Source organism: Xiphias gladius, chromosome 19 (genome assembly GCF_016859285.1).
Source record: "Xiphias gladius isolate SHS-SW01 ecotype Sanya breed wild chromosome 19, ASM1685928v1, whole genome shotgun sequence".
Classification (NCBI taxonomy): Eukaryota; Metazoa; Chordata; class Actinopteri; order Istiophoriformes; family Xiphiidae; genus Xiphias; species Xiphias gladius.
Genome location: NC_053418.1, coordinates 14862932 through 14884678, shown reverse-complemented (window position 1 = coordinate 14884678; position 21747 = coordinate 14862932). Strand labels below are relative to the sequence as shown.

Sequence of the window (21747 nt, the reverse complement as noted above, 5' to 3'; positions counted from 1 at the left end):
TCAAAGAGAGATTTAAAAAAAAAAAAGGGGGCAACAGTGATACCAGCTCTGACAAAACTGGCAGCATAAAAAAAATGGCAGTCTACAAAAGATGCACTTGATTGTACGAAGAGACTAAAGGCAATTAATGATGTGCATCATGTAAAGACTTGATTTGAATGTTTTATAAAGTAATCTTATTATATATTAATATCTCATATACAAAAAAAGTGGTAGAATGCAGCTAGATACATTTACCTAAGTACAGTGCAATTGCAAATTTATACTAATATTTTACTACAATTCAGAGGGAAATGTTTTCACCAAATTTATGTGACAGCTGTATTTGCTGTAAATTCCGATTTCATACAAAAGACATCTCATCTTATAAATTATGATGCATTGTTACTGATTAAGTAAGTGGTTCAAAGTCTTTTTGGCTTGTGATTGCTTAAAACAAAGCAGAGTCTACTTGTGATTAAAGCTTATGACCTTGGTATGGATGAGCTGTGAACAGTCTAACCAAAGAGTGATTTTTCCTTCTCACAGTTTCATTTTAAGGATTTCTAATAGGCTTGAAGGGGTTAAAATGTCCAGTCACAAAAAAATCATCATATGATGCCTCTGTTCTATCTTGGGCGCCCTTGTTGGTTCCAGACCCCAAGGTTGGGAACCACCTGATTAAACTACACAGTATAAAAAAATGTATATGTAGCTCCACCTCAAACAGATCCTACAGTAAAATATTGCCTACATGTCAATGCATCTGTAATAACAATCCAATACTTAAAATACTAATATAATGATACAACACACTGTAAGAGGTCATTCTGCATAATGAGTACTTTTACTTTTCATATTTTAAGCACACTTTTATGATGGTATTTATATACTTTTACTTTACATTTACAAGACCGTCATCTTTAGCTGAGTAAATATACTTTTATTAAGTATAGGTTCTGAGTACTTGTTGGTTACTGAGCAAACAGTGCTAGAAAGTAGCTGAGTATATTTACTGAAGTACTGCGCTTAAGGGCAATTTGAATGTACTTGTACTTTACTTGAGTTTTTCCGTTTAATGAGAGTTTATATTCTATACTTGGCTACATGTCAGGGGCAAACTACATTTATTTGACAGCTTTATTTACTAGTTACTTTCCATATTCAGATTATTACAAAATAAAAACATTAATATCTCATCTCGCAGCTGCAACATTAAATTTAATGAATAACTAGTTCTAATCCAATGATATAATAAATACTATTCTGAAATGTGCCATTCTGTAAAATTAGTCACTTTACTTTAAGTACATTTTTGATGCTATTACCATTACTTGAGTAAAATTGTATTAGGTAAAATTACTGACTTTAACTTGTAACAGAGTATTTCTACACTGGTTTACTGCTACATTTACTTGAATAAAAGAAGTGTTTCTTCCAACGCTGTGAGCAAATGAGCATAGTCAAACTCAAAGTAGGAACTAGGAACCTTAATACTGTATTTCCCGAAGCCGACGGAAGGTAATGGAAGACGAGCACACTTCCGTAAACGAAAAAAAAAGCCTGTCTTCTATGGCTGCTGAAGCTCGGTCGCTACTCTTTATGATCTTCAACCAACTTTTCAGTGGGGATTTCTCTTCGTGTGGTTTCTTTGGCGATGGATCGCAGCAGATCACCTGACAGAGCTGGAAGAGATAAGAAGAAGAAGAAACGGAGACGGTCCTCCTCCTCCTCATCGTCTACGTCGCCTTCCTCATCCAGCAGCAGGAGTCGGAGCAGGTCGTTCAAGAAAGGGGCACACAAGAGCCAAGGTTGGGACTTGAAATGAGCAGGTTTTGACAGAGTGTTACTTTCAAACACCGCTGTTTAACGTCTTCTCTGTTTGTCCCTCAGATGTGAAAACTCAAAGAAAGAAGCGCAGGAGAAGCTCCTCCTCTTCCTCGTCCTCCTCCTCTTCCTCCTCGTCATCTTCGTCCTCGTCCAGCGATGAAAAGACAAAGAGGAAGAAAAGTAAAGCCAAGAAAAAGAAGCCGAAGAAGAAAAAGGCGAAGCTGAAGAAACAGAAGAAAAAGGAGAAAAAGAAGAAAGAGAAGTTGAAGAAGAAGGAGAAGAAGAAAGCGGGGGGACAGCCGTCCACTGGTCCAGCAGAGAAACCTCCGTCTTACCTGGAAGTGTGGCAGAGTGATGAGGCGGCGGTGGAGCTGGGACCTGGTGGGACATCACATTACTTCACACTGGGTTTTAATGGGACTGGCCAATACACCGATATGCATGGGTGGATTATGAGAACATGGGCCCCTGTGCACAGACAAGTAAAAGACAACCCAAGACAACCCCTCCTTTTAGGGCCCCCAGACATAAAGGGAAACGCAGTTGCGTTGTTTGTAGTCATTTTGTGTCTCTTTATACTCGTCTTGTGTCTCTTTGTGGTCCCTCTATGTCTCTTTATGGTCTTTTGGTGTCTCTGTGGTCATTTATCATCTTTCTGGCATCGTTGTGCACCTCGTAATGGTTATTTTCTGTCTTCTAACTGAGCTCAATGACCTTCAAACAAGAAATATTAACCATCACTGTATACAGAGGCTCTAGCCTAGGTGCCCCCTGACCTATTGGGCCCCTCTGCCTTGGCGTAATCATCAAAGTCAATTATAGGGCAAAATTACCAAACTTTTTCTAGTTCCAGCCTCTCACATTTGAAGATTAATTGCCTTTCTCGGTCTTATTTCACTGTCAATTGAATATCTTTGACTTTTGACTACTGGCAGTCTGTTTGTTACATTCTGGGAAATTGTCATCTGCATTTTTCAGACAAATTATAAATATTACAAAAATAATAATACAAAAACAACAGTTGCAACCATAATTTTCAAAGTTTTAGTGTATGTTCTCCACCTTAAAGCAAGGATAACAAGGATTGAACCATATAGATAAAATCCTCTGTCATGATACATTTATGCTTATCTTGGTATCAGCTTATATCGTGATAAAGTAAATTTTCTGGGAAATCGATTGAGAAACTGATCCTTACTTATTTCTGAGATGGCCCACAGTGGCCTAATACAACCACAGATATTAAAGAGATAGATACTGGGGTGCAAATGGTAAAGCAAAATCTCAGATATCCGACGATTTTATATCATCTATCAGCTAATAGGAACACTGGCAGAAAATTGTCTGGTCATTTTTTTCCACTTTGCCCATCCCTGTCTTCTTTAGAACCTCTGTTGGTCAGAAACTGTACTACATAAGCAAACGAGTCAGATGTAGTGGATTAAGTTTCGTTTTCCTCTGCAGTCATGACAGATGAGCAGAAGGCTCGGCTCTCCACCAAGAGGCCTCTCACCAAAGAGGAGTACGAGGCCAGGCAGAGTGTGATCCGCAGGGTGGTGGACCCCGAAACAGGACGGACAAGGTAAGGCAGAGCTACAGAGCAAACTCTCCAACCCATAACACGAGACTGTGAAGGAAGAAACCACCCTTTTTTTTTTTGTGTGTGTTTCTTCTTTCTTGTAGATTGGTGAGAGGAGAGGGAGAGATCATAGAGGAGATTGTCAGCCGAGAAAAACAAAAAGACATCAACAAGGTAAAGGAAACTTTCAGCTGTAACTGTGTGAAATGAACGTATCAGCGTCACCTTGTTCCTAACAGTGAACGTCCATTCATCCCATAGAAAGCCACCAAGGGAGACGGGAATGCCTTCCAGAGAAAACTGGGAATCAACAGGTAGAAGATACAATATTCCCCTTCCAAAACCTGAGTAGCTTCACTAAAATGAAACTACCTTCCTCAAGAAGAGGCTGCCTAGGCACCTGATACTGATTATTCAATGAGGCACCAACACATTTTCAGAATAGTTAACACATCGTATATGTAGTTTGCATTTTATATCAAAGACTTGCCTGTGGTTGAACTGTACGGTAGTGCATGAACACAATAAAAGGGAAATATACTCTTGATGCAAACTAATGAGTTAAATCCAGGTAAAAGTCATCATCTCCTATGGATTTGCCTTTTTAAATTTATGCTAATCACAAAGGAGATACAAAGAGACGCAGACGAGTTACGGTGAATTTAAATGTGTTGAGTCCACTGAAATGTATAAAAGGAGCAGGAACTCAAGATGATGTCGTCCCAAATAGTCTGCACATCCGATATCACGTATTTATTTTGTCCATGTTTTAAAGAATTTCAGTGTTTAAATGTCTTAATGTTGAACACAGTAAGAAGCTGATTTAAGTGTTCAGTATTCTGCGTGACACTGCAAACTTTTTCTTTTTTTTTTTTTTTGTATTTTGGCAACATATTCTACACCCACTCGAAGATGTCTTCTCACATTTAAACCTCACAATTTAGTTCTCTGAATAAAGCGGTGGTTTTTGCAAACTGATTGTATGAACTGCACTCAATTCTGAGCCGTGTTTTCTGAGGAGTCTATCCCTGTAATTGGAAGCATATTCTTCTTCATGATGTTACCATTCTGAGTGTGAAAAAAGGCCAAAATGACCCAGTTGTTCTTTATATGTCCTTTATACACTGTACATAAAAACACAAGGGAAAGGGTAAAATGAAGTTATCCAAAACCTACAAGATACACACCCTGTACAATGAAAATATTTTCCAAGCTTAATTTACCAAGGTATGTTGTATATTACAGCCTGTGAATGCAAACTGTTGATGAAAGAGTTGAGGCATTGCATTAACCTGGGAGAAAGAGCTTGAGAATGTGACGGGTTGCCTAATGTTGGTGAAATAAATCAGATTACATTTCCTCTGAAGCGAAAACAAACCACAGCCTTTCAAGAAAATATGGCCACAAAGTCTACACGAACAGTCTGTCCTTTTCCATGAAGTCAGTTTGGGCGTGAGCAGCGTTCATTCTAGGCCTCGCAACACAATGGTCAATGTAAGGCAGAAAAGGGAAATGTAAGGCCTCTGGTAATGTGTGTGTCGGTAGCAGAATTGAAGCGAATTCCTGCCTACATGTATCCAAACTTCGCAGATAACCGCACCTCTTCGTCTTTATAGTCCCTGGATTTTCATATCCAGGCAATTCAGACCTCTGGGGAAGGGCATATATTTCAGTACTTGCCAGCTTTACATGAGTGCATGTTTTCCAGCATTGCCTGTTATATTTGCTAATTATTATGAACGTACAAACAGCCATTATATAAACAGCAGGTTTCCTACGAGTTGTCTATATGGCTTCAAGCCGAATCTTGAAAAACTCAAAATTCAGATGGACAGTTGCGCACCGTTGTCTCCTCTCAATATAACACAATACATTCAGCACCATGAACTGCAGCCTCCAAAATCTCCTTTCACTTCCATTAACACTTCGCTAACGAGTTCCAACAAATACTGAAAATTATGACCTTCATGAAGGGGGGTTTTATCGCAGGGCTGGTGTATTAGACTGCATTAGTTTTAGCTAGGTGTACCTAATAAACTGCCAACTAAGGGTAGATTTTTGGGTCACTCTTTCAGTAAATGTTCTGTGGGTTCAGCTAGACACCCATATGCTGGAATGGAAATGTCACAACAAAAACAAGGACTGAGCGTGTGTGTCCAAAGGAGAAAACCTAATGTATTATTATTATTATTATTATTGTCGCATACCATTATCAGGTCAGTGGCACTTTGTTGTGAGAAATCTCTACTTTGTAAAAGGGACTCGCATGTGTAACTGTGCATTTGTGTAGCGCAGAGACATGTTGGGATACCCCATGTGTGCCTGTTCAACTGATTGTCAATGCACCGTCTTCAACACAGTCTGCTTGATGCTGCGATGTGGTGGAGTAATATTGCACGTTTCCCCTTACGTTTGAGCCCATATTGGTCCATTGCAGTCAGCTCTGTACACGCCTACTAGAGAGACAAATAAACATAATTTCAATGAATAAATCAGAAGTGAACGGTCAACAGCATAAAGTAAGTCTTAGCTGTGTTCCTGCTTCTGACGGCATATTGTACAGAATTTACAATTTGCAGATTTTTCTTCCTCTAAAGACGCAGCAGAACGGAGAAAGAGGCCTTAACCTAAGGAGGATTATATATGAGCACATTCAATGCCTCATTTACAGCATAGGGATAACCAGACAGAAGCAATATCCCAAATTTCAGAAAATAGATAATAACAGACATACAATATATGACACAAGATAGCAGTTCTGTAGATACAATTCTGGTGATCTGCAAGATAAAATAATAAAAATGCAATACTGTGCTGGGCAAAGACCTCTGAGTTTTGGCTGCTGCAACTGAAGTTTGAAAAAAACAAAAAACAAAAAAAACAAACCACAACATAGATCATAAAGTGATCTTAAAACACAATTTGTCCACAAAATCAATACATTTTAAAATATTCATAATCTTAAATAACAATAATTATCATCATCAATCAATAAAGCGTATCCTGAATGAGGTGGTGTTAACCCCCAGAGGAGAGAAGACACTTGAAACTGGTCTTCAGTGGACCAGATACCAGATCTGCACTGTAATATAACAATTATGTACAAGCCTTGTCAAGAGATTCAACTAAATACTTACACAATCTATTCCATTTTTACACAGGAGACCCTAATCATTTCCTCTCTGTTCATGCACAGCATATCATTCCATACTGTTTACTTTGGCACATTAACCATACAGTAGTAGGAGTTTTCCCTTTAGCTGAGTCATACATTTTCTTATTTAGGAAGGAGAAGCAGCGCGGTGTGGCGTGGCGTGGTGAAATGCTATAAAATCCCGTTACAGTTTCGGCTGCAACCATGGTTAAAGGGTAATTTAGCGGTTTGTCTCGTGATATCTGGATGGTTCTTTGGTCTGAGGGATGACGAGAAAACAAGCAGAACTGGACTGTATGGTTTGGTGAAACACTGTTTAGTCATTGCTGTTAGTAAACGCTACATGTGTATGCAAGATGGAGCAGCTCAATGATTAATGACCAAATCATTTCTAGTTGGCTTGCAAATCTCCAAAACTTTGATCTGTAATGTTGATAAATGAAAAAACTTTTCTTTAAAAAAAAAAAAAATTCTAACAAAGATTAATTTGGGCTAAATGATTGTTTGTGTGGTCACACCCAGTAAAGAAACACATTCAGTCCAGTTTGACCTGATTCCCAGCTCTCCTCTCAGACAACAACACATCTGATTATCATATAAAAAGGACATAGTTTAAAATCATTATTCACAAAGTTTATCTCTATAGTAATTGTTGTGCTTGCAGTGGCCACAGTAGTCAAGTCAGCTGCGGTGCAGTATCAGAGTGTGGAGCTGATACATCTGTCTGTAACCACTTTGTGTTGTTTGCTGCAGTATTCAGCATGGGGGTGCTTTTATGTGTGACCATGTCCAATCTAAGAGCCGGTTGTAGGAGGAAAATTGACCTTGTATTCAAGACTGATAAATATTTACTAAACAGTAGAAACAGTCTGGATTCCTACAACATGAGCTACGTATGTCTGTCTGTGTTCATGTTCCTGCCTCAGAAAGGTGCTTCTTGAAATGCCTTTTGAGTTGTGTGTGTGTGTGTGTTTGTTTTATAATAAATACAGCCATAGTTTGTGTCCATAAGTGTGACTGGCATTAGTTTTATAAAGAGTGGTTTGTAGCACCTATGATTTGCCTTGTGGTAATTACCCATCTGGTGCAGGCCAACTGTTTTTCACTCTTTCCGTTTATCTTAATGTCATGTGTTTCCTCCTCAGCACGTTATCTGTAAGTCACTCTCCTGAAGGTACTCTTGCGATGTCTCTCTAATCTCATTTTGGGCTGAGAACTCCGGGTTCCAGCTTGGTGCTGCTGCTGCGGCCCCAGCAGCTCGCTGTGATGCTCATGCTGCGCTGGGTTGCTCCCTGGCTTTGGCTGTGAGTGCGCTCCAGCCGTTCCCGCTCCAGCCGCTCGCTGTCTGATTGGCTCTGTGTGCGCTCTGGTCTGTTGTGGATGCTGCCTGTTGGGGAGCTAGGGGCTGGCTGGGAGGAGATGGTGCGCAGCAGGTGGTTCCTCTTCCTGAGGAAGTCACTGTTTGCACCCAGGCCGAAGCTGCCTTTGCGTAGCACCATGCGTGCACTGCTGGACTTGGCTGGCCGAGAACGGTGGTTATACTCCAGCTGGGACAAATGAGCTGCATATCCCTCTGTGATGAACTGTTGAGAGGATCAGAGCAGACATACTGTCAGCTCGGAACAAACACTTGGCAGTATGAGTGGCAGTATTATTATTATAGAATATAGCAGCGTCACATGTTTTTCATAGAGCTTTGGGTATTTATTTTAGCATTCTTGAAATGTAATAACAGACTATTTATTTAGCAAGATCTCTTCCCAAGTCCTGCATAAAAGGATCAAATGGTACCTGGCACTGGTGCTGCATCTTCTTGGAGGGTCTGCCGACAATGTATATTTGGGAGGGAGGGAGGCCAATGGAGGTGTAGACTGAGATGTCTTTGGTTGATCCGTAGCCAGCAAAAATCTTCATGTGAGCCTGGAATCAGTGAAGTGATTCATTCCACAAAGATCAAGACTACACATATACAAACCACAGTACTTACAAAACTGCAGATAAACCCCCCTCAATCCTCCCCTCCTGCAAGTCTTACCTCTGTCAAGGACTTGAGGAAGTTGGCTTTGTGTCTGAGCGGGTCGTGGACCAAGCCGTCACAGAAGGAGACAATGCCATGAGGGAAGTTGTGCTGAGACAACCAAGCCACTACCCGCTGCTTCTGCATGTCTGGACGTCCTGTCACATAGATGATCAAATAGCCTAAATCCTGCCAGTGTCTGCAATGGGGAGCAACAGGAACATAAACCAAGACATACGGTAAATAACAACACCACATGCTTATGTGCTTCAATCTGAAAGAAACTCTAGTTTCAAGCCCAAGAAGACAGGAGAAGAGGAGCAGCTCGGTACCTGACAACGTCCACAGCTCCCGCCCGCACTTTGGGATCACTGCCCATGATTGACACACTGGCAGCAAAAGACCCATCAATACTGAATACCACAAACTCCGTGCCACGTGGAATAACTGTAAGGTAGCTGTCTGCAAAAGTGTGGTCGCCCCTGGGGAATAAAAAGAACAACAGAGAATAAGAAAAATGGAGAGACAAAGATCAAAAGAAAAATGTTTTTTCTTGAAGTTCACCTTGAGGACATTGAAACATAATAATCCAAAAACTACAAGGTAACAAAAGGTAACAAACTAATCTCACCTGACAACCATTTTAACTGGGTAGACTCCGATGCCCAGACACTTGTCTTCAGGGAGGATAAAGGACACACGGCCACTACTGTTGGTCACCTCTGTGTTGAAGTACATCCATTCTCCTGACGGAGGCTGGGTCATGATGTGGAGGTCAACCTTAACAGGATTGAAAAACAAGCATTACCTTCCAATAGAAAAATGAGCACAGACACAAAGTACACAAGCATTACAGACACCGGTCTGTGTGCCGCTGCATGTGATGACAGATGATAGTTCACCTTCTCCCCGGCCAAAGTGACCATGTCCAAGGGGCCGTACATGAAGCGACCTGTCACGACCTGCTGGCTGTCTTCAGTAAACACGGCATCATTCACCCGGTGGTTGGCAGTCACATTCTTTCAAAGGAGTGAAAGAAAGATATATGCTGAAATGTAGTTTGTGTCTATTCAGTTGAACTATTAACAAGTTCCTGATGCTGAGAGTTTCTTTTTCAAAATGTTTTTCCTGTGTTTTTCGAATATCTGATGAAATTTGGTTAGAAAGACGATGGATGTTGTGATTAGACAGAAAGTATCTAAGCAGCTCCGAAGCACCCTGAAACTGGTTTCTTTTGTATATCTGATGCCTACCCTGATCTTTACATGAGTCCTCTTGCGGAGCCACTTCTCTCGAGGTTTGGAGGGGGTGAATTCAGACACTTCTTTCCCATCAAGCTCCAAGATGCTGGAGTTTTCATGCCTCATGACCTACAGGGGACAGTTCAATGACTCATCCTCAGTATCTCTGAAGAGGAGTTATGGCCAGCAGATTACATATTAACAGACCATAAAGAATGACAGGTATTATAATGTTTACTCACCTGTCGCAGGAGAAAAGACACAACATCAGTGGACTCCCAGTATGATGCGTGGAAGAGGTGCGGTAAAGCTACTGTGGGGAAAGCGGTCAAAGCATCGGGACAGTACAGGGCAAAGTCCAGCCGTTTTGTGCCCCACCAGCGTGCGGCAACTGTGATGGGAATGGAGCGAATAGGGTGCAGACATGTAAGATGAAACTGTAAGTGGGAGGCATGTGATGCCACGCAAAGGTGCAACACCCCTGAAGCTAAAGCAAAAAAGATTATTTCGATCTTTAACCACAATCATCAGCAATCCCAGCAGTTCTTCAGCTACAGGAGAGAAAGGAAGGAGTTCATTACCGTTATTAACAAGAAAATCAAGTGCTGGAATTCAAGTACAGAAAGAAGAAAAAGATAGTTAGAACTGATATATGAGCAACTGAAAAGGGTTATTCATGTTAGTATAGAAAAAAGATTATGGATTTGGAAAGAAGGGGCAAGATCTGGATTTATACTTTATTCCTCATTAGTGGAAGTGATTGCCTTGAATCAATTGAAGGGAAGGAAAAAGAGGCTTTCTGGAAGAGCAGCAAAAACAAGTTTTTGGATTGTGACAGAGTATAGAACAGCACAAAGAAAAGACCTGTAGCCTCACGTAGTCCCCACCCTTAGAAATATACCTTGCTCCACTTCAGCCTGGGAGTCCAGTGAGACCAGATCAGATATTGCACAGTCCAGCCCTGCGGACAGGCAGTTCTCGTACTGGCCAGTGGGACTTAGACCTTCACTAGTGTCTGCCTCACCATCCAGCTCTGCCCCTAGATCTGCATCAGGAGATCCTGCGGCCTTCTTACGGGACTTAGGAGGACTTTTCAGGAAGAATTTGTTTTGTGACGATAAGGCAAGTTGGGACAAAAGGCTGAACTTTTTGGATTGGTTAAATTGGCATGATTTGGCTATGGGAAGAAAAAAAAGAGAGAAAGAAACCTTATGAAAAATGGATGCATGTTGGTATTTGACAGTTTATGAGAGTTTGAACAGTTGAAAGATGGATGTTGGGATGTTTCCAGTGTCAGTAAGCTGCGTTAAACAGAACTGTGAATGTCAAAGTTGAAAAATAATTGTTAGTAAAAGTTAAGGTGATGGGGTAGAGTGACGCTTTTGAAGATCTTCTGATGCTCTGGTGTTGCAGGAGTGGAGATCTGTTACCATTAGTTTATGCGCATCTCCACGGTTGTACTGTAGGTGCTAAAACAGCAGTGTTCAGAACAGTAATGCAAGGTACAAATAAATGTTCTGGTAAAAAAATTGACAGAGTGAGGGAGGGGGGTACTTTGGAGGACAATCAAACAAACAGGAAACAGAGTACTGGTTATCTCAGCAAACATTGCAATAGGGAGTGAACAATGCAGGAATGGCTGAGGGGGGCAGGTGTATACATGCATTACAACATTAGATAAATGCAGCACTCGTTCATTGCATTTACATTTAGACAGTGGATAAGAGTAAGACAGACAGTGGAAAGTGGCGCTGAGCTTACTCTTCTTCAGAACTCTGCACAAGTGTCCTTTCAATGCAGGTGTTAAGTCTGGCTGAGAAGAAATAACAAAAGGTGTGGGTTGTTCGTTGTCTACCTGGCTGACTAGACTGCTCCCGCTGCAGTGCAGGGTGTGTGTAGAGTCAGAGTAATGGGGTTGAGAGAGAGAGAGAAGATTAGGAGGGAGAGCTGAAAAAAGAAATTAGAGAGAATAATATAGAAAAGCTGGACTGAAAGAAAGAGAAAGGAGGCTAACTGGTTCCAGTGTTTGTGTGAGTGGAAGGAAGAGAGAAAGAGAGACTGGGTGGTTTTGAGAACACTTACTGTTGGCTATGTTGGTGGCAGTGTAACTGTCTGCCATTCCTGAGACCTGGCTGGCAATGCTGACCTCACTGGCCCTCCGCTGGCCCCGGGAGAGGGGGCCCGTTACGGGGGATGAGGGGTACGAACTGTCCATGAAGACACCACCATGAGACTGAACAACATCTGCTATTGAGCCGAAACAAGGAGATCCCATTAGACAGAGACACGGGTAAAGGGAACTCACAGTGATGGGAGGAGGAAGATGCGGGTTAGGGCGACATGGGAGAAATGTGACGGCAGGCACCGTGGTTTCAGAGGACATGAGAAACCACAAGGCGGCCAAGGTCAGATTTCTGTAACTGACTGAACGGAAACACAGGAATATGAATACATAAAACACGTAGTTAATGTAAAAACACAAATGTCCACATCTGTTACAGTCACATCCACGTGTTAATATTTCTTATGAGGGTGATTTTTATCTAATAGCAAAGGGATATCAAGTAAAAATCCTTGTGCTGAACATTGCATAAAATCAGATGACCTCTGACCATTATCACAAGGAGAAACATAGAGCACAGTATATTCCGGATGTATAGAAAGGGATCCAAGTACACTGTGCAAACACAACATCAACAGCAGAGCAATCTTTACATCAAAACCTGTCTCGGAAGCACAGACGACTGTAGAAATACCCTCTGTCAACATCAATAATCTGACATTATGGAAATGATGCAGACCCACTAAAACCCGGTTTAAAAACCACAGCACAAACACAAATGCTTGCGTCCTCCAAACATTGAATGCAACATTAATATATGTTAGCAAGAACAAAACCAAACACAACATGAGATGCTAACCAGATTTTTTTCAAAGTATTTCCATGGCATGTTGTAACTGTAATTTTGTTATAATTTGTGTTTCAAACCAAAAAATCCCAATAGGCCAAGAATTCAACCAGTAAATTAAACTGCCTATTCAAAATCACTTAGATAAGGACCGGATGCTACAAGGAAATATATATAAGAAGAATATATACTGGTCTTTCAGTGTATCTTTCTTTGGATGTCTGGAGAAACATGACTGCAGCTCTAGACTCCTGAAACAACATTAATGGGAATACTCAGAGAGAACACATGGTAGATAGAAATCTGAGCATCTTGTACATGACAGCAGGAGGGATGGAACAAACAGACAAAAGAAACACAGTGGATGGGGGTGCAGACAGATGCAGGCGAATGGGAGAGGCTACACACACTCCATAGTGGCGGGTGTGGCTTTGAGGGAGCCCTCCTGCCAGTTTAGCACAGGCACAGGGATGCAGGTCTCACTGATGGTCTCCTGACAGCGAAGGGACGGGGGAGGCCCGCTGTCAAGAAGCAGCTGAGCGTTGCTCTGGACTGTCTCAACTACAGAGGGAGGTGGAGGGGCAGAAGGGGCAGAGGTCAGGAGGGGTTTTAGAGGTAGAGAGCCAGGTACGCAGGTATGGGGACAGGAGGCCAAGAGAGGAAGAAGGAAAGAAGACAAGGAAGACACAAAAACATATGAAGCAAGAACAACTGAACATGAGACAAGAAAGCAGAGTCAAGCCCTTAGTTCGAGCCCACTTAATTGAACCACAACTGCTCCTTAGTCATATACTCTTATCTATAGATCACATTGTTCTAAGATTGTAAATGCCCTGGAATCTGCTAGTCATAAAAAACTTTGCACTTAACTCAAAAAATGATCTTGAAATTGTCTTTAAAGCTTTACCTGTACTGAAAACTTTGTTAATCAGTTACACAAGGCAAACCTGAGGATACTCAGTGACAGCTCGTTTGATGAAAGCTATCACTTTTAGGACTCTGACACATCAAGACCCTGGGCCTGAAGTCATGAAGAAATGCCTTCTTGCTTATTACACCTTACGTCACTCCGTAAAAAGCCCTGGTTCCTGGGTCAGTGGTGGAAAGTATTTCGACCTAGAAAAATTCTCTGCTCATTAGCTACCTTGATAATTACTGTCCTTTTTCATGGGGAATCATAGATAGATATTTGTGTAAAAAGGGTAGGGTGAGGCTCTAAGGGTTACTCTACTATAATGACCAGTCTGAACAGAAACCACCAGCAGGACTATGACCACATTTAGATGAATAAACTGCTTCACAAAAAGCACAAACAGTAGAAAAATGTTTCATTTTTCTTTGGGACAATGTTTGCTCTGTGTGGGAACGAACTCATAGTGTGCTGCTTAAGCATCTTTAAACCATGTGTTGTCTGTGGCATGCATCCATGGGGAACGGGACAGTGTCTGAAGTGTCAGCTGATCTGATCTTAAATTAAAAGGAGAAATTAAACAGCCATTTTATTGCAGGGAATTTTGCATTTGTGTCTGTGCATGCGAATCCAAGTCAATACTACGTGAGTGATTCTACACTGTAATTCATGATTGGATATTAACTGAATTGAGATTAATGAGGCTTTGATACATCATCGGGCGGAGGGCTCACCCAGTAGGGCAGAGTTTCCATCTCCCAGGGGAAAGCGTTGGTAACGGGGCACGTTGAAGGGAGGCAGGAGGTGAAATTTCCTCTCCAGTAGAGGCTCCAGGCGGGAGGCTGAGGGATCGGCTGGGTGGAACAGGTTATAGACCTGCTGACAGGCAGGCCGCAGCTGGGCCACTAGAGGGAGAAAGTTAACCGATGACACGAGAAAGGAGAAGGGAGAAGAGTCTAAGGAAGGACATTTGATTCAGATGGAAAAGTTGTGCGACAGTATCTTCCTTTCGATATCTTCTCTCGAAAACAAGAGGTCTTTTAGCATTTATGTATTGATAATATCAACCAGTTACACAATTTATATTTTTAGGATATAAAACTATATAAGTGCCTCTCCACCCTAGGCAAACCTTCTGTACTTTTTTCACTTTTGGAGACATGACAGTTGACCTTTTATTTTTTTACAACATAAGCAATGTTTGCTATCATTGATTACACTACAGCAAACACTGCATTCCTCTTTACGAAACCACTTACCATCCAGCATAGGAATGACAGTCTTTCTCAGCGCGAGTACCAGGCCCAGTGGAGAGCCAAAGAGGAAAAAGTCCGACACCTCAAAGTCAAACTTCCCCAGGGAGCCTCCATCTAGCATAGTGCTACTGCTCGACCTGCGTGAAGCCGCATCGTTCCGCAAAACACTGGAGTGTAAGCTGGAAGGACAGCACAAAGTCACTTCCTCACATAGACCTAAAAATAAATCACTCTGACAGTGCATGAAACAAGGACTGAGTGTTTTGTTTTTTTTTAATCTAAGGATTTTTGTCATCCAACACACAACACACCTGGACAGGAAAGCCTGGTGTTGTTTTATTATGTCCACTTCATAGGTGGAGGAGTCACTTCTCTTTCGTGGCAGTTGTCTCTTGGTGTCATCACCTGCACTGGCACGAGGGATGTCGATGTTACTGCGACTGAGGTGGCGGCTGCCCTCCAGGGTCGGAGAGGAGGACCCATGCCCGCTGTTGACAATGATGCCAGGAGAGAGGAGGTCCTGATCCTGCATCAGACATTCAGGAAAATTTGTTACAAAACCTTAAAGAAATTTAGGAAATGTCCATAAATGATCTTATTATAATGGCTAAAATAATTAAATTTGCAGGCATATCTTCAGCAGGAACTTAAGAACATATTAAAATTAGTTTTACGATCAGTTAAAAATATGTCATCACTACGCTGAAGGTTTAGTCTCTTACCTGTACACTGACAACACTGCCCCTGCGACTGCTGTTCTGGCTTTCATTTACTGTCTGATTGCTGCTGCATAGAGCATCAAATCCCAAGATGCCTCCCACACAGTCTCCAATGAGGCATACCTAGAGAGGTCAAGGATCAGGAATAATATTCTTGACACACTACATCCTTATGGTTCAGGTTCACCTAAATTATTGATACACCTTCTCCAACACAGTTCAATCATCCAAAATTGGATGTTAACGTGACAAAAGAAATTTGTGTCATCATTTATTGTTAAATTGATCAACTAACTTAATTTAAACTAACACAGTAATCAATTAACAAAGTTTTTGTTTGTGTTCTAATATTCTGTTATAACAACTAATACAAAATTAAACACCTGGCTCGACTTACTTTGGAAACAAAAACACATATAGCTCATTATAAAATTACAAAAACAAGACAAAAAACTGCTGGTATCTGACACAATTCAACAGTACTGATAACTTCCCAGGACAGTAACTGACCTGGCCGGAGAAGGCAGACCCGTCCAGAGACTTTATAAAATCGGCGTACACCTGGTTGGCTCTGACGATGGCGGTGGCCACAGCCTCCTGGTACTGTGGAGCAGAGGTGGCCAGGAGGGGCAGAGCTGCCAATGGGATGTGGTCCTGGCTGCTGGACAGACAACCCTCATCATAGCTGTAAGGGCTGAGGCTGCCGCAAAAGACAGAAATGGACAAAATCAAATTATGAACATATTTTCAAGTCCAGGACAACCCCAGAGGAGTTTGAAGATATAAACACAGGAGGAGGGGGCTATGGTCATGAGCTGCACCTGGATCTGTCCCATCAAAGGCAAACTGCAGTCACAGCTAATAAACAGAAACCTTTAATCATGATCCACAATGCTTGTAGCCTGCAGAAAAAATGTGTACATGTGCGCCCTCTTACTTGGACACCAGGGAGAAGGCCTCGGCACAGATGGCAGGGCAGGGTACCAAGCGGATGGCGATGCGTCCCAGCGCAGCAGGGTAGTGAACACGCATGACTGTGTCAAAAGCTGTACTAATTGTGTTGACGTCTGCCTGCTTGCTGTTCTGGTCCCCTCCGCCCGTATCCAGGATGTTCCCTCCGTGCAAAACCAAGATCAGCACATGGATCTTGGAAGGCTGCAGGCACTGCTGAGACGAGCTCTCCTGAGAACAGCGAATAACAAGAAGGGTGATGGGTGGGAACACTGAGCAACAGCTCTTGGAGGATGTTCAATAATTGGTACATTTACTTATAAGAACATCCTCCATGCTAATAAAGAGCATGGCCAAACACAGCTTAAAAGCATGCTTACTGAGTGGGGGAAAAAAAAAATCACAGATAAGCAATAATGCCTTTGCAATTGGGCTTAAAATTACTTTTATCATACTTGAGAGTCATTGCTTCTGACTATTGGCGTCCATCTCTTCAAACATTGATCACACGACAAATTCCTTTTCACAACCATAGAGGGGCGAGAACCATGATGGGAAACAGGACAGAGCCGAGCTACACTCCACCTGGACAACTGTTCAATTAACAGCAAACAATGACAATGCTTCCTGAGGACAAGTCACATTAAATAGAAAAGCGCAATGTGTAGTTTTGTCTTATACATCTGATTCAAAACTTCACATTTTCATAGAAGCACTGTATGTACACTTAACGCCACACCTGCAAGTACACGGGAGTTCAACAGAGGGTGGTGAGGTTGAGGAGTGCACATGGTTTTGGGTTTGGGCAACGGCAGGGAAAAGGGCAGGGGCAGTAAGTACTGGGTTTGTTCAGGCGGATCGGAGGTCTCTGCGGAACTACCGAAGTCCACAGTGCTCTTGGACCAAAATGTTTACTTACTGACTGGTGCCTTGTTACCATGATGGTGGGGATGGGCGAGCTATCGGCTTGGCCACTAACAGAGCCACGCATCTGAACACAAGAGGACAGAGAGGCTCAGGGACAAAAATCCCTCCTCTTACCCTCCAAAGTGTAAAGCCTGATATAAAACACTAAGTTCGTTTTTCATAGTAAAACCACAACCAAAATGAAATCAAGTTTAAGAAAAGCTTTGGGGCCTGAAGGACATGTTCTGTAGTTGGTTCTTCAGGAATGTTTATTTCAGACACGTTTCTGCATCAGAGAAGGCTGGTTAAGATTGTGTTTGATGTCTGACACACATACCTCATCTAGTCTTTCCACACTGGTTTCTCTTTCATAATCCACAGTCATTTCCTTGAACAGCTCACCTGAAAAAAAACAAAAAAAAAACACACACACACACTTAACATCAAGTATTACAGCAGTGTGACTGTCTGTGATGAAGTGTTCATGGTCTTCATTATACCAGGAGTTTCCTCTGTGTCTGTGGCTTCAATCTTGTCCATGAGGTCATTAGAGTTCCACTTCGCGATTTCCTTCGGGAAGACCTCCTCGCTGTCCGAGAAATCCTCTGCGGAGGCAACGCAAGATAAATCATTGTCAGTGGAAGTGCACGTGCCATTCAGGGCTTAAAGATTTTTCATTACACCAACAGTACAACCAGTTTAGGGATTATAAGTGTCAAATGAGTTAAATTTGCTTATGATGAAACAGCTGACCGACGTAAAAGAACCTTTAAAGCTTTCCCACAAGATATTGTCAAGTAAATCATTGAATAGATATTATCTGAGCACTTGATGATAAGCATCCCTCACTGTGGTGGCCGTCAAATACATATTATACTGGATGTTTGCATGTTTGAAGTATAACCTTTGTGTTCATCTATGGCTGATGAGCGTATGTTATTATATCATCTCAAATGGCAGGTACAGGTGTGCTGGGGGACAGTGGACAAGATGTGTAATTTTACAACCATTATGGATTTTCAGAAAAGGAAAAAAATCTATTTAATAAACCATTACCTACTGAGAAAAGGTTTTAAACTAGAATGTGTCTTTGAACTTATCTTTACATACTGACGGACTGAGTTATCCATCCACAGAAAATCTGTGATTTAAAAGGAAGGTCCAGGATCTAAAAAAGAATATCCCCTTTTAGCCCATAATCTCTCTCCTGGGGCATTTTTGTTATACTGGCAGTATCTTCATTTGTGTGAAACAGGCACCTCCTGTTTACTTTAGTTTGTGTTAGCAAATTGAAAATAATATCTGACATTTTATGTACAAATCTCATGTTATTCCATTCACTTCCACAGTAGTTATATTACAAATAAATAACACAGCTGCTGTGAAGAAATGGAAATCATCTTATTTCACAGTGATTTGTTAGCAGCCAGTTTCTCACCAGAGTACGACTGTTCTAAAGAAAAGGATATAAACTGGTTGAATTTCTCAAGAAACATGATGTGTCCTGTGACCAGTTCAAGATCAAGTGACTAGTTTTTGGTTTAGTTTTATTGCTTTTAAATTATTTCCTTGGTTGCTTCAATTTCTTCCATTTATAAACATGAATAATGATCCAGTCTTAAATTGGAAAAAATAACGGTGTTCAGAGGTATCATCAATAGTCTTTACCTATATTATATCAGTTACTAACTTTATTTCAGCCTCATTTGATACTTGTGTATTACTGTAGATACAGAAATTCACATTATTTATTTAACACGTAGTGAAAAATCATGGCTTTGCAGGTTCTTATACACCTTAATTTACAGATTTAAGTGTAGTAGATATATTAGTTTTTTTAAATCTGTTTTTGAGAATAATTTCTTTAGTACTGGCTTTAAAAAACAAGTTAAGTGTGTATCATCATTCATAGATTCAATACGTCTTAGTAAACCAAAAATTATATTATGACTTCTCCTCCTGAAGCTTTTCTTTATTCGTTTTCACTAATAAAAATAAACCTGGACATGTATCTCAAGTGTTTGTAATAGATATTCTCTGCAAGACAACCACAAGCAAACATAACCACAAACAAACTTTAAAGACTGAAATCTAATATCAAAGGCAATCCGAGCCAAGTCAGCCTGTTTCCATATTTAATTTGCGTACCTCCATCATGTGATTAATTCAGGCACCAAGGCACACACTTACATTTATATACTCTATATCTCAAGTTCATTTTGTTATACCAACCTCATTTAGTTACCATAATTAAATAACTGCGTATTTCATGAGGTCGTCTTTACAGTGTAGTAACATCTGTAAATCATAAAAAACTGAAATTTGCAAAGGAGCAGCGCAACAGTAATCAGTGTATTAACCATCAACGAGACAGAGGGGTGCGTACACTAATGAATGACAGTGCAGTCATAACTTTAATCAGATCATTGGATAAAATGTAATGTGCTTTGAATTCAGACACAAAACACACAGTAATTAATCCATAAAAACATGTACACTGCAACACACAATAAATTATTGGATGTCAACACAATTCAGTCTAATGATTCCATTCCAGTTACTCACAATGTCATGAGCAGAGACGTATTAAACTTGGAACAAGTGGAAACTAATGAGTGCAGCAAAATCAGTATAAACGTAATAAATGACAGCAACATGTAAGATTTTATTCTTATTTCATCAGCATGACTAAATGTTCTGAAACAAACGCTAGTGAATTATTTGGAGGGGGAGTCATTTATTGCTTGGACGTATCATGAACTGTAAAGGATTGTGTGTGTGCGTGTGCATGTGTGAACGGTGATGAAGGAACTGGAGTGTATTGGTGAGTGAGGGACCGATGGGCAGAAACGATTGTGATTTCTGAACTTGACATTAGGAAGAGACACCTGGCCCGCATCCTTGCCAAACTCATCCAGCAGAGCGCCTGGGTGTTGCACCACACCCACCTACTTCAACTGCAGCCCCAAAGCATGCTGGGTATCTGGGAAGCTTAAGAACTGATCTGTGGTTAAAGAGATGCGTGCAGAGTCAGGGGAGGAGGGAGCAAGCAGGGTCTTTGAAAACTGAACACAACAAGCATTTGTTGTAGCTTCTGCCTTTAATTTGAAATCAAAACTGTGATTACCATGAGCGTCGAAGAACTCCTCGTCCGAGCTGTCGTCTGAGTCTCGTGCTATGCTCTGCATCCTCCACTCTGAGATGCTGTGACGTGACGGGCTCACTGAAAAAATAAACGAGCAAAAAAAAAAAATCCACTGTTATTTTGGGACATGTGGTTCAGCCTCTCTCTTTCCCTTTTTAATACACACAGACACACACACAGACACACAGACACACACACACACACACTCTACAACAACAACAAAAAATTGTGCAATATCCCCCGGCCCCCACACACACATATACATACACACACACACACACACACACACACACACACACACACACACACACACACACACACACACACACAGTGTTATATAAACATGCAACAGTCTCTGTGGTGCAATACTTCATCACAGATGGACTGCTCGGTGGTCAAGGGGGTGTGTGAAAAGTGAGGCCCAATATAACACAGAAAAGCTACAAGCACACCGACAACTAAATGCCAGCTGAGGAATATGGCGATAACAAAAGCAGGCCTTGTCTATCACGTGTCTTCAGTCTATGCCTTATATATCATTAGTGCGGAGGGAGAGGGGGGGGGCATCGCTCTGAGGGGCAGGCTAGTGAGAGGGGGACACAGCTGTAGCTGTCAGCACACAGAAGAAAACAGCAGCGGTGGAGGGGAGGGCTGCTGCGAAGAGCGTCAGCCTCCTCTGGTCTGTGATGTCAGCACTGCTGCTAAAAATAGCGCAGGAGAGATCCACAGGGGGGGAGTTACAGGGGTGAAACAAGGCATGCTGGATGAGAGTCAGGCTCCAGGTAGCAGCTACAGTGAGCATTGCCTCGAGGTAGGGGTGACACTGGAGATGGGTGTGTCCGGACATGTGGTTCGTGATGTCAAAGCTGCTGCCAAAAATAACCCAGGTGAGATCCACCGAGTTGTATGGATGAGGCGAGGGAAGTTGGATGGTGCAGCAAATGTGGAGGAGTGAGTAAATATAGTCCAACAGAGTAAAAAAATTCCAATTAACATCAGGCACTGGACAGAAAAGCAAAGCGTGGTACAAAAGCAGAGTGTGTTTACTAAAAAGCTGTTCCCAAGGTGTTTGATTTAATTAACACCAATTCAGCAATTTGAACTCTTGAGCTCTTCAGTAGACTCTGATTCATTCATCTTGGAAGCAACTC

General features: G+C 41.6%; 2 protein-coding genes across 5 annotated transcripts in view; one reads left to right on the top strand and one right to left on the bottom strand.

The window, feature by feature from the left end:
• Positions 1–1479: 1479 nt before the first annotated feature.
• Positions 1480–4482, top strand: arl6ip4 (ADP-ribosylation factor-like 6 interacting protein 4). Its single transcript, XM_040155875.1, has 5 exons — positions 1480–1790; positions 1873–2190; positions 3274–3391; positions 3493–3562; positions 3650–4482. The coding sequence occupies exons 1-5, from the start codon at positions 1637–1639 to the stop codon at positions 3704–3706; spliced, it is 717 nt and encodes a 238-aa protein (XP_040011809.1). The 5' UTR covers positions 1480–1636; the 3' UTR covers positions 3707–4482.
• Positions 4401–21747, bottom strand: part of LOC120805538 (membrane-associated phosphatidylinositol transfer protein 2-like) — a 42003-nt gene continuing 24656 nt past the window's right edge. Inside the window, exons 7-27 of one of the 4 annotated variants that reach the window (XM_040155853.1) lie at positions 20579–20674; positions 17952–18056; positions 17789–17853; positions 17465–17536; positions 16532–16776; positions 16105–16294; positions 15598–15717; positions 15187–15401; positions 14879–15054; positions 14354–14524; positions 13118–13270; positions 11883–12047; positions 10702–10977; positions 10043–10191; positions 9813–9929; positions 9462–9578; positions 9191–9339; positions 8892–9041; positions 8578–8758; positions 8334–8462; positions 4401–8125 (exon numbers count right to left, since the gene is read on the bottom strand). In XM_040155853.1, the coding sequence (XP_040011787.1) occupies positions 7742–8125; positions 8334–8462; positions 8578–8758; positions 8892–9041; positions 9191–9339; positions 9462–9578; positions 9813–9929; positions 10043–10191; positions 10702–10977; positions 11883–12047; positions 13118–13270; positions 14354–14524; positions 14879–15054; positions 15187–15401; positions 15598–15717; positions 16105–16294; positions 16532–16776; positions 17465–17536; positions 17789–17853; positions 17952–18056; positions 20579–20674 (3425 nt within the window). In that variant the 3' untranslated portion in view covers positions 4401–7741. The remainder of the gene's footprint in view (positions 8126–8333; positions 8463–8577; positions 8759–8891; positions 9042–9190; positions 9340–9461; positions 9579–9812; positions 9930–10042; positions 10192–10701; positions 10978–11882; positions 12048–13117; positions 13271–14353; positions 14525–14878; positions 15055–15186; positions 15402–15597; positions 15718–16104; positions 16295–16531; positions 16777–17464; positions 17537–17788; positions 17854–17951; positions 18057–20578; positions 20675–21747) is intronic. The other 3 variants (XM_040155854.1, XM_040155855.1, XM_040155856.1) reach the window with 3 other exon arrangements.

What these genes read in the sequence shown, in the direction of transcription:
- arl6ip4 (XM_040155875.1), top strand. Translation starts at nt 1,637, where the DNA reads ATGGATCGCAGCAGATCACCTGACAGAGCTGGAAGAGATAAGAAGAAG. An exon ending in GGCGGTGGAGCTGGGACCTG is followed by an intron (nt 2,191 to 3,273) that starts GTGGGACATCAC and finishes TTTCCTCTGCAG; the next exon opens with TCATGACAGATGAGCAGAAG. An exon ending in CCCGAAACAGGACGGACAAG is followed by an intron (nt 3,392 to 3,492) that starts GTAAGGCAGAGC and finishes TCTTTCTTGTAG; the next exon opens with ATTGGTGAGAGGAGAGGGAG.